Source organism: Brassica napus, chromosome C8 (genome assembly GCF_020379485.1).
Source record: "Brassica napus cultivar Da-Ae chromosome C8, Da-Ae, whole genome shotgun sequence".
Lineage (NCBI taxonomy): Eukaryota > Viridiplantae > Streptophyta > Magnoliopsida > Brassicales > Brassicaceae > Brassica > Brassica napus.
The window spans coordinates 43,528,972-43,544,137 of record NC_063451.1 but is presented as its reverse complement, the minus strand read 5'-3'; the positions used below and the strand labels follow the sequence as shown (position 1 = coordinate 43,544,137).

Sequence of the window (15,166 nt, the reverse complement as noted above, 5' to 3'; positions counted from 1 at the left end):
TGGTCGGTTACTTTCCGTTCCTAATGATGTTGGGATTTTGCATTGTTTAGGTCGTACCGATTAGTTAAAGCTATATATGGATGGAAAATGGTCGCAGTTAAGTAGAGCATAGAGCTTATATTATATTTCATTATTTTGTGGTAATTAAAGATGATGTTGTTATGATGATATTTAATACTGTAAAGTTCATCAGTTTAGTTTGTTTTAAGGGGAATCTTTACCATCTTTTCCTCCTGAATGATATATATATACATATGTTTGCGATAACCCGCCCCGTGGGAACTATCCGCCCCGTGGGAACTACCCATCCAGTGGGTCTCAGGTTCACAGTCCTGCAGGGCACCGACCCCGACCCTTCCATTATGAGTCCTTTCTGACTCCATAATTATGTTGTTGGTGCGTTTGGCGTTATTCGAACCCAATACCTCACCCTTTAATAACTCTTCCACAGGACAAGTTGTCACCACTGGACATGTAGTTCCCACAGGGCGATTGTCACAAAATGTGTAGGTGATACAAGAAACTTGAATCAACAGATTGCTAAAACATAGCAAAATGGTACCTAGGAGCCATAAAAAGGTAAAAAGATGCTTTGGTACAAAGATAGATCCTCCTATAGGAGCCACAGAAAAGATAGATCTGTTTTGGCCTTAATACGCTATACAGTATTTTGCTGTATAATTTTCATTCGTTTCTTTTTCATGAATATCATCAACTTCCAAAGTGAATAAAAGTATAAAATTGTAATTATGTCAGTTAGAGTCTTTATTGAACGAATTCAGGAGCAAGCTTAGATTACAAAATGATTGTCGATGATCTTGTATTGCATTGGTTGCGCAGACCTAACCAATGAGACCACTCTACATCTCTAGCAGATTCGTCTCATTGATTAACTAAAATTGAAAACCTTATCAAGTTCGTCGATTAACTAAATTAACATTTGTGTGTTCTAGATCATTTAAGTGAACATGAGTCGCCTAAGGCTAGTTATGTTTTGGGACAGTGTTTGAGATGGTGGAAAAGAATGAGTTACCTTTAGAATTTCATCTAGTGCCCGAATGAATTTATGCATCTCACATTTACAAACTCTCAGCTGAGCTACTCTACATTGCATATTCTATAAGCACAGAGATTTTTGGGAGTAGTGGGCATTACTTGGATTGGAAGTAAAGTGGATAAAGCGAGCATTACGCAGTATACTTGCTTTTTAGCTAAGCTTGAGCTTTTTAGCTAATTAAGCTTGAGGAACCAATAGAGTGTTTGAATGATGGGAATATATAATATCTATTATATCGCTTTGTTAACTAAACAACTTGACTGATTAAAGCTTCAACAAGTGGTAATAGAGCTTAGATTTGGGATATACAAACTTCTCAAAGCTGACTCTAAAATCTAAATATAAAATTCTTACGGTCTTTAAAAGATGCATAACAAACAATCCAAAAGATAACAAACATTGTTCACTGTAACTTCTTCAAAGCACCATTAAAACACGAGTCACACACTCACACTGATAAAACAACTACATTTTCTCCTAATATTTCGAGCCTGCCTGTGAGATTTACACAAGAAAGGGAAGGCAGCGAGTCATTTATTAGGACAAAAGAGGATGATTTTGGCCAGTTTATATGCTTTTGGGATCATAATCTTCATGATTATTGTTGAATAATATGGCATGAAGAATAATTTGGCGATGCATGAATAATGATAACCATGTGCATCACATGGTTATCATTATTTGCATATCGTATGCTTTCATGAGCATAGTTGTCGATAGAAACAAAACATGCGTCGAAGAGAGAACTTTGAATCTTTAGTTTATTCCCATTAGCTAGGCATGAGGCCATGTGCTTCTTTGCTCTCCCACGTTATATATTTTACCACTTTGGGACAAAAGAACTGCTGTCAGTTTTCGGACAGCGTAGAAAGATCATGTCAAGGAAATAATTTACATGTGAAGGAAGCCACATATAAAAAATAATATTACATCCTTATCCACGGGAAGCTAATTCGAAATGATTGTGATGTTGACAATTGTTTTTAGTAAATTTTCATAATCGGTTTGGTGGTACATACCTTTACTATCACCATCTTAATGGACTAATCAATCGAGTTTGGTAACTAATCAATATAATGTATATAGGTCCTATAACAACTACTACAAATCTAATCATTTTTTTCAACAGGAAGGGAAGAAGCCGGATAGTTTGGCATAAAGACAATAAAACTTAGAAAATAAATTGTAAAACAATAAATAAACAAAAAAGTAAGATGTTTAATTAAGTTTGTATATCTCTATTTGTAACTACATAATTAATTAATTATATTATAAACAAATAAACAAAAATTAGAAAACTGATTTTTAATAGTATGTTAACAATAATGTGAACAAAAACCTATACATTATAATTAAGTTTATGATATACTCTCTTTATTTCAAAAGCTTGATATTTTAGAATTTTTATACATATTAAAAAAATATGAAATTTTAATTATCAATATATTATTTTCTGTAACTAACTATTTTTAATAAGTTTTAGTCAATAGGCTTTCAATAAACACAACTATGTTTTTGAAATTTACAATTTACCAATAATTAATATATTGAAAATGCAAAAAGTATAGTTTTGAAACAATATTTTTTAAACATAGATCTTTTTGGAACGGAGGGAGTAATATTTTTTTTTTTTTTTTTTTTGTTAACCAGGATGGGTTCGGGCCTTCGGCCTTAATCCTCCCTAGGCCCGGAGCCGGCCTGTGCTGATACCGATAACATGGCGTAAAGCACTCCTCCCCATGGGAATCGAACTAGGAGTGCAATGAAACCTACTCCAATCACTAAACCACTAGCCCAACGCACCTTGGGTGAGAGCATGGAGTAATATTTAAACGTTAGAGTTTAAGGTTAAAGTTTAGAGTAATTTAATTAATATTGTTTAATAATTTTTTTTTTTTTGTGATTTTTGCCTCTACTATTTTTACGATAATTTTAAATGCTATTAATGAAATTTTCCTGGAAAGGTAGGAGTATAATAAATATTACATTTGTATCAGTTACGTGTTTTCACTTATATCATCAGTGAAATAAATGGCCGATTAATCGTAATTCGTAGTAGTAAATGAAGTCAATGTCTCCTCTCATTTGTAATATACAAAATATCGACTCGTTTAGCTAAGCCGATCGGAGCTGGAGCCGTTTAGTAAATCCAGTCTCTGTCGGTGGATAGGCAAAGCCGGCTCCAATCCGATAACACACTCTCACCAGCCCACACACACAGCTCTCTCTCTCTCCTTTTTTTTTTTTTTTTTTTTTTTCTCTCTCTCCTCCGTTTTATACTTATTTTTAAGTCAAATTTTCACAAGAAAGAGAATCCTCTCCCTCTCTCTCTCTCTAAATTGTTCGACTTCTTCGCTTCTCTTTTACGAAACAATCGAATGCACAACTGATTCTGCTCTCTCCTCATCCTCCTCCTCCTTCTCGCCATTTTCTCTCTGAGGTTAGTTCAATTCCTCCATCTATGGATCTATCTTCATGCTTTTAGTACATCGGATCTCTTCTGCGTAGACTGTGTACCAGAATCGTTGATCTCAGTGAGGGATCCGAGTTTTTGAATTAGATTCCATCGCGATCTGAGTCCTACATTCGAATCGATAAACTTTCCTGATTTAGATTAGCTCATCAAATCTGGAAAGTAAAACGATTCGGATCGATAGAAGAGTAATCTATTAGTTAGTATTTATTAATTGCATTTTTAGCTTCTGATCTGATCTCTTCTTCCAGGGGAGTTGATGCTCTGACGGTATATTCTCGATAGATCTGAGTAGAGAATCTTGGAGTTTAATAGTAAAGAATGGCAAGTGCACTTGGATGGAGATTCGCTTCTTCCAATGGAAATGGCCTTGCCCCAAACGACACGGTTATTAAGTTTATCGAATCCTAAACCAATGGAAAATTATCTTATAAGGTTATACTCTTTTTTAACTTATTCTCTGTTGCCTTTTCATGATTGCAGGATATGAAGATTCCAGATTCAGAGCCCCCAACTCCACATTCCAGCGCAAAGATGAGTTTGAGGTACCGCAATTATGTATTTGTCACTTCATAAAGGCCAGGCCTTACCAATTTTTGTTGCACCCAATCAAATAGTATCATTGATGTAGAGATTTACACCTATTTCTTTATCACCTGCAGAGAGCGTACAACCAGCATGGAAGATCCAGACGGGACGTTAGCAAGTGTTGCCCAATGTATTGAGCAGTTGCGCCAAGGTTCATCATCTGCACAAGAAAGAGAGTACTGCCTGAAGCAGCTACTTGACCTTATAGAAATGCGTGAAAATGCATTCAGCGCTGTCGGATCACACTCTCAAGCTGTGCCGGTACTTGTCTCTCTTCTCCGATCAGGATCGCTTGGAGTGAAGATACAGGCTGCAACCGTCTTGGGTTCGCTCTGCAAGGAGAACGAACTTAGAGTTAAGGTGTTACTTGGGGGATGCATTCCTCCGTTGCTTGGTCTTCTCAAGTCCAGTTCAGTTGAAGGGCAGATCGCTGCAGCAAAGACAATCTATGCTGTTTCTGAAGGTGGGGTGAAAGACCATGTTGGATCGAAAATATTTTCCACTGAGGGAGTTGTACCGGTTCTGTGGGACCAGTTGCGCAGTGGGAATAAGAAGGGAGAGGTTGATGGTTTGTTAACTGGTGCACTTAAGAACCTCTCTAGCACCACAGAAGGATTTTGGCCTGAGACGATTCGAGCTGGGGGTGTGGATGTACTTGTGAAGCTGCTTACAAGCGGGCAGTCAAGTACAGTCTCTAATGTGTGCTTCCTTCTTGCTTGCATGATGATGGAGGATGCCTCTGTTTGCTCCAGTGTATTGACTACGGACATTACAAAACAGCTTCTCAAGTTGTTAGGATCAGGCAATGAAGCATCAGTGAGAGCAGAGGCTGCTGCTGCTCTCAAGTCGCTTTCTGCTCAATCTAAAGAAGCAAAGCGAGAAATCGCCAATTCTAATGGCATTCCTGTTTTAATAAATGCAACAATAGCTCCGTCGAAAGAATTCATGCAAGGTGAATATGCCCAAGCATTACAAGAAAATGCCATGTGTGCCCTTGCCAATATTTCCGGTGGTTTGTCTTATGTCATATCGAGCCTTGGCCAGAGTCTTGAATCTTGCTCCTCGCCTGCTCAGACTGCCGACACTCTTGGGGCTTTAGCTTCAGCCTTGATGATATATGATGGCAAAGCAGAAACGACCAGGGCATCAGATCCATTGGTCGTTGAGCAGACTCTGCTGAAACAGTTCAAGCCTCGTCTACCATTTCTTGTTCAAGAACGCACCATTGAAGCACTTGCAAGTTTGTATGGGAATTCAATACTCTCTGTTAAACTTTCCAACTCGGATGCAAAACGTTTGCTTGTTGGTCTAGTAACAATGGCAGCTAATGAGGTTCAAGATGAGCTTGTAAAGGCTCTTCTGATGATGTGTAACCATGAAGGTAGCCTGTGGCAAGCACTACAGGGACGTGAAGGGATACAATTGTTGATATCTCTTCTGGGTCTTTCATCCGAACAGCAGCAAGAATGCGCTGTTGCACTTCTATGCCTTTTGTCTAACGAAAATGATGAAAGCAAGTGGGCCATCACTGCCGCTGGAGGTATACCTCCACTTGTTCAGATTTTAGAGACAGGGTCTGCCAAAGCCAGGGAAGATTCTGCAACTATCCTTAGGAACTTGTGCAATCACAGCGAAGATATACGTGCTTGTGTCGAAAGTGCTGATGCTGTCCCTGCTCTGCTGTGGCTACTAAAGAATGGCAGTGCCAATGGTAAGGAAATTGCTGCCAAGACGTTAAATCATTTGATTCATAAATCAGATACTGCAACAATCAGTCAGCTTACCGCTTTGCTGACCAGCGAGCTACCTGAGTCTAAAATGTATGTTTTGGATGCATTAAAAAGCATGCTTTCTGTGGTCCCATTCAGTGACATGTTACGTGAAGGAAGTGCTTCAAATGATGCTATTGAGACGATGATCAAGTTGATGAGCTCTGCTAAAGAAGAAACTCAAGCAAATTCAGCCTCAGCTCTTGCAGCTATATTCCACAGCAGAAAGGATTTGCGTGAAAGCGCTCTAGCCCTCAAAACTCTCTTGTCGGCCATAAAACTTTTACATGGGGATTCTGAGAAGATCCTTGTTGAGTCTTCCCGATGTATGGCTGCAATTTTACTCTCAATTAAGGAGAATCGAGATGTGGCCATTTCCGCCAGAGAAGCATTGCCTACTCTGATTTCTCTTTCAAACTTATCCGTTCTAGAAGTCGCTGAGCAAGGAATGTGCGCGTTGGCTAATCTTATATTGGACAGTGAAGTGTCAGAGAAGGTCATTGTCGAAGAAATTATTTTGTCAGCGACTAGAATCTTACGTGAGGGAACAGTGTCTGGGAAGACTCTTGCAGCTGCTGCAATTGCTCGCCTGCTTAGTCGTCACCAAATTAATTCCGCGTTGACAGATTCTGTGAACCGTGCTGGAACAGTGCTTGCTTTAGTGTCTCTTCTAGAATCTGCCGACGGAAGATCTGATGCAATTTCTGAGGCCCTAGATGCGCTAGCTATATTCTCAAGGGCAAGAGTTATTGGAAATGTAAAGCCAGCCTGGGTTGTTTTGGCTGAATCCCCTAGCAGTATGGCCCCAATAGTCTCATCTATAGTGAGTGTCGCCAATCCCTCTTTACAGGATAAAGCTATTGAAGTGTTGTCAAGACTTTGCCGAGATCAACCGATAGTTTTGGGAAACATGGTCAACAATGCCAGAGATTGCGTGTCATCTATAGCTAAAAGGGTGATAAATTCCAGGGACCATAAAATAAAAATTGGTGGAGCTGCTATTATTATATGTGCTGCCAAAGTTGACGACCAGAGGATGATAGAGAATCTGAACGAGACACAATTGTGTGCCAAATTCGTTCAAGCACTTGTGCGGATTCTAGATTCACCTTCTGTGCAAGATCAGGAAAAGGATGAGAGAGATAATATCTTCATATGCATTCATCCTAAAGAAAAGGAGGAAGATGAAGAAGAAGAAGAGGCCACAGAAAGTAGGGAGGGTTCCACGGGGGTAACACTTCTTTCTGGTGACAACTTAGCCATCTGGTTGCTCTCGGTTCTTTCTTGTCATGATGAAAAGAGCAGAGCAGTTATATTGGAGTCAGAAGGCATCGAGTTGATAACTGATAGAATAGGCAACCGTTTTCTCCAGGTATTCAACTCTCTTATAGATTGCATTCTTCGAGATCACAGTTTATTCGAAGCAAATTATAAAAAAGCCATATTATGAATCTGTGCTAACATTTTACATTCTGACTCATTTTGGACGCTAGGTTGTCGTCTATATTGTTTTAACTGCTAATACTTTAATACATTGCAGGCTGATGATGGAGAAGACACCAACATTTGGGTATGTGCTTTACTGCTAGCCATACTTTTCCAGGACAGAGAAATCACTCGCGCAAATGCAACAATGAAAGCTGTTCCAGTGCTCTCAAATCTTGTGAAGTCAGAGGAATATGCCGACAGATATTTTGCAGCACAAGCGCTAGCTAGTCTTGTCTGTAATGGTAGTAGGGGAACTCTTTTATCTGTTGCAAACTCTGGTGCTGCGGCTGGGTTCATATCGTTGCTTGGTTGTTCTGATGATGACATAAAAGAACTTCTGCAGTTGTCACAGGAGTTCATGCTAGTGCGTTACCCAGACCAAGTCGCCCTTGAGAGGCTTTTTCGAGTTGAAGATATTAGAGTTGGGGCTACTTCACGAAAGGCGATTCCCTTACTGGTTGAACTTCTTAAACCAATTCCAGACCGCCCCGGTGCTCCTCTACTTGCACTTAATCTTCTAACTCTGCTTGCTGGAGACTGTCCACAAAACATGATTGTCATGGTAGAGTCAGGTGCTCTTGAGGGCCTCTCCAAATACCTTTCTCTTGGACCACAGGATGAGCAAGAGGAAGCTGCAACGGTTCTTTTAGGCATCTTATTTAGCAGTGCTGAAATTCGAAGGCACGAGTCAGCATTTGGCGCTGTCAGCCAACTTGTAGCAGTTCTGCGACTAGGTGGAAGAGGAGCAAGGTACAGTGCCGCCAAGGCATTGGATAGCCTCTTTACTGCTGACCATATAAGAAATGCAGAGTCTTCTAGACAAGCTGTTCAGCCATTGGTAGAAATTCTCAGTACTGGTTCAGAGAGAGAGCAACATGCTGCTATTGCTGCACTTGTTAGGCTGTTGAGTGATAATCCATCTCGGGCACTGGCAGTCGCAGATGTGGAGATGAATGCGGTGGATGTTCTCTGCAGGATCCTGTCTTCAAACTGTTCGATGGAACTGAAGGGGGATGCGGCAGAATTGTGCTATGTTCTGTTTGCAAACACAAGGATTAGGTCTACGGTTGCTGCAGCACGCTGTGTTGAGCCTCTCGTCTCTCTCCTTGTGAGTGAATTCAGCCCTGCACAACATTCGGTTGTGCGAGCGCTGGACAAGCTTGTCGATGATGAACAACTGGCTGAACTAGTTGCAGCTCATGGTGCTGTGGTTCCTCTTGTTGGCCTCCTCTATGGTAGAAACTATGTACTTCATGAGGCTATATCAAGAGCTCTAGTAAAGCTAGGTAAGGACAGGCCTGCATGTAAACTGGAAATGGTGAAAGCTGGAGTTATCGATTGCGTACTTGATATTCTCCATGAAGCCCCGGACTTTCTCTGCGCTGCATTTTCAGAACTACTTCGCATCCTTACAAATAACGCTACTATTGCCAAGGGCCAATCTGCTGCGAAAGTGGTTGAGCCTCTTTTCAATTTGCTGACGAGGCTGGAGTTTGGACCTGACGGGCAGCACAGTGCTCTGCAAGTTCTAGTTAATATCTTAGAGCATCCACAACGCCGAGCTGATTATACACTTAATCCGCACCAAGTGATTGAGCCGCTAATCCCACTGCTGGATTCTATATCCCCAGCAGTGCAGCAATTGGCAGCTGAGCTTCTGTCTCATTTGCTCTTGGAGGAGCATCTGCAGAAGGATCCATTAACACAACTTGCAATTGGTCCCTTAATCCATGTTCTTGGATCTGGTATACACCTATTGCAGCAGAGAGCTGTGAAAGCTCTGGTCAGCATTGCTCTAACATGGCCAAATGAAATAGCTAAAGAAGGTGGTGTTAGTGAGTTGTCCAAGGTTATACTGCAAGCCGATCCATCGCTTTCCAATGTTTTATGGGAGTCCGCAGCATCAATATTGGTAGTCATCTTGCAATTTAGCTCCGAGTTTTACCTGGAAGTTCCTGTTGCCGTTCTCGTAAGACTGCTACGCTCTGCATCTGAAAACACCGTGGTTGGAGCACTTAACACTCTGCTAGTGTTGGAAAGTGACGATGGAACAAGTGCTGAATCCATGGCTGAAAGCGGAGCCATAGAAGCTCTTCTTGATCTTCTAAGGTCCCATCAGTGTGAGGACACAGCAGCGAGACTGCTCGAGGTACTTCTCAACAACGTGAAGATCAGAGATTCAAAAGCCACCAAGACTGCGATATTACCCTTGTCCCAGTACCTCTTGGATCCACAGACTCAAGCTCAGCAGGCGCGATTATTGGCAACTCTGGCTCTAGGTGATCTTTTCCAAAACGAGGCACTCGCTAGAAGCACTGACGCAGCTTCTGCTTGCCGTGCTTTAGTCAATGTCCTTGAAGAACAACCCACAGAAGAAATGAAAGTAGTGGCTATATGTGCTCTGCAAAACCTTGTTATGTATAGCCGTTCCAACAAAAGAGCGGTTGCCGAGGCAGGTGGTGTGCAGGTCGTCTTAGATCTGATCAGCTCCAGTGAGCCGGATACATCTGTTCAGGCTGCAATGTTCGTAAAACTACTCTTCTCAAACCACACCGTGCAAGAATACGCATCTAGCGAGACTGTCAGAGCAATTACTGGTGAGAAAAATCTCCGAGAAAAATCTCCGTTCCTTCTTTATCGTTTCGATCTGCTCGTTCCTTATACAGTATCTCTGATTTTGCTTTGCAGCTGCTATTGAGAAGGACTTATGGGCCACTGGAACCGTGAATGACGAGTATCTAAAAGCTTTAAACTCTTTGTTTAACAACTTCCCTCGCCTAAGGGCCACCGAGCCTGCAACACTAAGTATACCGCATCTAGTTACATCTCTTAAGACAGGTTCAGAGGCAACTCAAGAAGCTGCCTTGGATGCGTTGTTTCTTCTCAGACAAGCTTGGTCAGCTTGTCCTGCTGAAGTTTCCAGGGCCCAGTCAGTGGCTGCTGCAGACGCCATCCCTCTACTTCAGTACCTAATTCAATCAGGTCCACCGCGGTTCCAGGAGAAAGCTGAATTCCTCTTGCAATGCTTGCCAGGAACTCTAGTGGTCACAATCAAACGCGGTAATAACATGAAGCAATCCGTTGGTAACCCTAGCGTGTTCTGCAAGATAACACTTGGTAACACTCCTCCTAGACAAACCAAGGTAAGAAATGACTCCATCACCCTTTTCTTCAGCTTACTGTGACTAGTAGAAACAAGCTGACTGTATCGTTCTGTTTATTCAGGTGATATCGACCGGTCCAAATCCAGAGTGGGACGAGAGTTTCTCATGGTCATTTGAGAGCCCTCCCAAAGGTCAAAAACTCCACATTTCATGCAAGAACAAGAGCAAAATGGGAAAGGTAAAATATCCATCGAACTTAACTCATATTCAAGTGATTCAGTTTTGTGGTCTATATCTGAACTAGTGTCTCTTCTGCAGAGTTCATTCGGGAAAGTAACGATCCAAATCGACCGGGTGGTAATGCTGGGAGCAGTCGCAGGTGAATACAGTTTGTTACCAGAAAGCAAAAGTGGCCCCAGAAACCTTGAAATCGAATTTCAGTGGTCCAACAAGTAAAAGCACCACTTCATTTATATTATTATTTTTTTGTTGAGGCGAGAATTCTTCAATCAAAACTTGTTTTTGGGCAATTTTTTTCTGTTATCGTTTTGATTATTGTAATGGTACATGTATATAGTTTTGTATTGTAATGTAATGGTTTGGTGATATATTACTGTTTCTTTGGATCTTTTTAATTGTTTGTTAGTGATTCAATTCATTTTGTAACTGTTTGTCCTCCTCATTTTCATTTGCTAATGATTTGTAGCTTAGAAAATTTCCAATGGGTTTACTCATATTTTTTATTTTAAAATAAAATAATTTTATAATATAGTTTGAGTTTGTTTCAATGATATTCTATTTTAAAATAAAAAATAGAGTGATGAACGAAAAAAACAAGTTATAGAGTAAATCTATTTTTCATCTTCGGTGAATGCCATTTTGTCGAGTATATATAGTTTTTCTATATAACTACATATTTGTATTCATACTAATTAAATTTAACAAACCAAAAGTACACTTAATTTTCTAGCAATATCTTTTTTTTTTAAATAATTTATTTTGTTCATTCACCATACAAAAACATGTATAATACTATAATTGCGTTCAATTCATACATTTATAATAGATCTTTCATAGCTGCAAACCAAATCTAAAAGGATAACCAAAATCTAATAAGTTAAATAACCCAATTAGAGATAGATTGTTTTTTTCCAAAAAGAAAAACTTAAAAACTATTTTGATTGAAATTTTATCATTTTTTTTTGAACAAACTTTCATATATGAATCGAAACTAAAAAGGAATCAAACATATAATTTATATTAGAAATGGGGTTTTTGATCAAAACCTTGACTGCTTACGACCCTAATGTGTGAAAAAAGCAGCACCGTTTTCAACATCATCAGTCTTAATGGTTCCACTTGGAGACATAAGAACTCTATATATCCGCTTTGAACAAACCTCACCTAACCTTATATCTCCTCCTACTAAACCTTCTACTTTCAAGTCTTTAAGTAGAAACTCCTTCTCATGAATCTGTGTTTCCCATTATACTTGCTTCAGAAAACCATTAAAATGATGAAAACTGAATTAAATAAAAAAATAGGCATGTTGTACTCACCGATATGTTAGGGTCCATATAAACCTTAAGAAGAGACTTCATAGATGGATATTTCTTCCACACTGCTACCGCATATCTTGGCTGCACCTTCGGTATTGCCACTAACGCTTTTAACCTATACACAAACCTTATTAAAAAAAAAAGATTCCGAGAAACTTAAAACGTTTAATTGACTTGAGCTTACCATGGACTCTTTTTAATCAAGTGTTTGTCAACTGAATCCTTGGAGACTAATGCACCATTAGCGTTTACTGATAACATAGTTAGTTTCTTCCTGTGCATCAAACAAATGATTTCACTTCAAAACCATGGAGATAAGATACACAATTGGGCACATATAAGATAGTTTTGTAGATTTAACATAAACTTTTGATGCGAGATCTCGATATCATTAACTCGTTTAACTGCATGGTAATCATAAGAAATGTTTGGCTCAGTGGGATTCTCCAACTCAACTCAATGATTTCCGGGAAGAAATTGGAACTACTTTCCAACATACTTTGTACCTGAAATAGTGTAAATTTGAATACCTGAACTGACAAGAAGCCAGACTAGTAGTTAAACCAACTACATGTTCAGCGACCTCAGCCTCGTCTACACAGTCTCTGGAATGTACTCTTACATAGTGAGTAGTTAATTTTGCAAGTACCTGTAAACACACGTCAAATACCACGGAAGTATGTTTCAGGAAGCAATAAAGAAGCTATCCTCTACATGCTCATCAGGTACTACTATATTACCTCATCGATGGGAGGCCGTATCCAACTTCCCGGGTTCTTGTACTCTTCCTTTTCCCTAGAAGATTAGTTTTATTCAGCTTCTTCATAATGATAAATGTAACACCAATTTACCTTCTAAACACACCTTTTCTTTACATAAGACATTAACTTATTGGTGAGACAGCACACCGTATAAGATGGGTATCGGTCCTGAACTCTTGTGATGTTTTCTAGAAATTTTTCATTAGCAACAAGGTTACAAAATTCTTCAGCCTCATACACTAGTACGACATAACTGATCGTTGGCCCTTCTGGGAAAGCCTGCAGTAGAGGAAAAAAGATGCAAATTAACAGTCATATAAGACATTTAGTACAGATGATTCATATAGTTTAGTCACGTACTGATCTTATAAGCCCCTTCAACCCATAGATAAAAGGATCTCTTGCTTTGGTTCTATTTATATTTCCTAAAATGTTACTCAATTTAGTGTCAGGTGTTATGAAGGATCGTTATCTTTCTAATAAAAAGTCATCTATTTCTTAATGATGGGTGTTTAAAAGAAAGCATACTTTTGGCGGAAATAAAAGCAAAACAATTTTGATAAATAAACAATGCCCATATGCAAGGAAGACAATTCAGAGATGAAAAACATAGCTTTAACTACCACCACTAAACGTATGATGAAAAGAAATTAGCAACACAGAAGAGTATGATCCATAAATCATAGAAAGGCTTTGAAACACAATATGATTCTACTGCCAAACTAGGGAGAAGATTCTACTTGCAAGTTATGGACTCTAAGAACTACTTTCAACATGTCAGTTATGAGACTCATGATGAAAGCAAGTTAATAAACATTTAAACAAATTCGAAAATCAAATCGACTGAGATTTCATTCGAACCAGAGCAATATCCTCTGGAATTGTCAACGTCCAGACAATGGATCTCTCGATAGGATTAGGTGCTACACGGAATGTAATGCCTTTCTCAGAGAACCTTGAAAGTAGAAGTCCTGTGTTAACATTATACCAGAAGCACTCAGTGTCTATTATTTGTCACAGACTACCATTCATAATACAAAAAATAGAGAATTTTCTTACCTCCAATGGATCCTTCAACTAGTTTGGTATCAATCTCAGCAACGATAGATTTCAGAGCTAACTTTCCCTTTTCCCATTTCTGTTTTTCCTTGTCTAACTTTTTACGCTCAGCTTCAATCGCTTTCTGTAACTTCTCTTCCTAGATGAACAAACCCAGTCAACTATTCATCAGAAAATAAATATAGAAAAGCCATGTAAAGAACACTTACCTCTTTTCTTAACTTCTTTTCCTCCATTACACGGATTTTTTCTTCTCTCGACAGCTGCTTTTTGGGAAATTCTCCACCCGTAAGAGTTCTACTCTTACAACTTCTGATCTGCTTTTTTCGGCCCATATTCTCGATGCTTATATTTTCTTTCTCTTGCTCAGAATCAACCTGATAACAGCAAAAATCAAGCAACTTCAATAAGAGCAACAAATGAAAGAGCACCCCCTGAACAATGAAGACACCAACTAATCACGTTGTAGGAATCAAGAATCGCCAAAAAAAAAAAAAACAGTTTCGCACCTCGATAGTATCATTGGTCAGTGAAGAGCGAACACTGACTTCATGCATCCAATTAGTATTATCACCTGAAAGAAAAACAGCAACCACCATTTATAAAACTGACAAAGACAAATGAACTTTGGCTTTTGGCTAAGCATACCAAAACTTGGCTGAGCTATTCCAGTACTCGCCTCAGCAGAATCTGCAACACTTGATCTAGAATCCAACCCACAACGCGGCTCCTCAATATCAGCAAGCACGGGTCCGTGCTTCTTCCAAGTTTCAGGTCCAGGACTATCCTCAAACTCTGAATCCAGAGATATCACTCGTTTCCCTAGTAAGAAGATTCAAGTATCAATTCTACATAACAAAGGTCCAGGACTATCCTCAAAACGTACTAATGACTAACCAGAGAATTTATCTTCTCGGTTTGAAGCTAAGGCTCCGGAGGCAAAGGAACACTTGACGAGAGAGAAATCATCGGAGAGAGGTGTATCAGGGACGAACAAAGGAGTGGAAGAAGATTCCGGCTGTTGCTTAAACGGCGTCGGATCGGAATCGGATATCAGAATCGCAGAGATCGGATCTTTTCGAGCCCGTTTCGAGAGTGATGGGAGTGGAGTGGCCGGATCTTCCCCGTCGGAGATAAGGATATGGTCCTCCATGAAAATTTGCAGGAGAGCGCGAGGAAGATGATGAGGAGGGTTCGAATTCGAAATCGCTGATAACGAATTGGAAACTTGAAGAAGTGTTTGGCTACGCAGTAATCTGTATTCGTTAAATGTTTTGTTTGAAACGTGTTTGGCTACACGGTTATCAA

General features: G+C 39.7%; 2 protein-coding genes across 3 annotated transcripts; one reads left to right on the top strand and one right to left on the bottom strand.

Annotated features, from left to right (window-relative positions):
* Window positions 1-3,282: 3,282 nt before the first annotated feature.
* Window positions 3,283-11,133, top strand: BNAC08G35320D (protein CELLULOSE SYNTHASE INTERACTIVE 1). The gene is made up of 8 exons (XM_048765065.1): window positions 3,283-3,497; window positions 3,782-3,917; window positions 4,014-4,075; window positions 4,193-7,259; window positions 7,428-9,972; window positions 10,064-10,518; window positions 10,601-10,717; window positions 10,798-11,133. The coding sequence occupies exons 2-8, from the start codon at window positions 3,852-3,854 to the stop codon at window positions 10,933-10,935; spliced, it is 6,450 nt and encodes a 2,149-aa protein (XP_048621022.1). The 5' UTR covers window positions 3,283-3,497; window positions 3,782-3,851; the 3' UTR covers window positions 10,936-11,133.
* A 585-nt stretch (window positions 11,134-11,718) lies between these two features.
* LOC106412269 (crossover junction endonuclease EME1B) lies at window positions 11,719-15,113 on the bottom strand. Of its 2 annotated transcripts, none has more exons than XM_013853176.3 (12): window positions 14,756-15,113; window positions 14,507-14,680; window positions 14,368-14,432; window positions 14,068-14,235; window positions 13,859-13,997; window positions 13,661-13,770; window positions 12,903-13,078; window positions 12,779-12,833; window positions 12,435-12,544; window positions 12,223-12,312; window positions 12,039-12,153; window positions 11,719-11,953 (listed from the first exon to the last, which is right to left on the bottom strand). In XM_013853176.3, exons 1-12 carry the CDS (start codon window positions 15,009-15,011, stop codon window positions 11,783-11,785), a joined length of 1,629 nt encoding a protein of 542 aa, XP_013708630.2. In that variant the 5' UTR covers window positions 15,012-15,113; the 3' UTR covers window positions 11,719-11,782. The 2 variants fall into 2 exon arrangements, with proteins under 2 accessions (XP_013708630.2, XP_013708629.2); XM_013853175.3 differs by lacking the exon at window positions 12,435-12,544 and adding an exon at window positions 12,569-12,687 and having other exon boundaries at window positions 14,756-15,111.
* Between the last annotated feature and the right edge of the window lie 53 nt (window positions 15,114-15,166).

What these genes read in the sequence shown, in the direction of transcription:
- BNAC08G35320D (XM_048765065.1), top strand. Translation starts at nt 3,852, where the DNA reads ATGGCAAGTGCACTTGGATGGAGATTCGCTTCTTCCAATGGAAATGGC. An exon ending in GCCTTGCCCCAAACGACACG is followed by an intron (nt 3,918 to 4,013) that starts GTTATTAAGTTT and finishes TCATGATTGCAG; the next exon opens with GATATGAAGATTCCAGATTC. An exon ending in GACTGTCAGAGCAATTACTG is followed by an intron (nt 9,973 to 10,063) that starts GTGAGAAAAATC and finishes TTTGCTTTGCAG; the next exon opens with CTGCTATTGAGAAGGACTTA.
- LOC106412269 (XM_013853175.3), bottom strand. Translation starts at nt 15,011, where the DNA reads ATGGAGGACCATATCCTTATCTCCGACGGGGAAGATCCGGCCACTCCA. An exon ending in TTCCAGAGGATATTGCTCTG is followed by an intron (nt 13,079 to 13,660) that starts GTTCGAATGAAA and finishes CCTCTACTGCAG; the next exon opens with GCTTTCCCAGAAGGGCCAAC. An exon ending in ATGTCTTATGTAAAGAAAAG is followed by an intron (nt 12,834 to 12,902) that starts GTGTGTTTAGAA and finishes CTAATCTTCTAG; the next exon opens with GGAAAAGGAAGAGTACAAGA.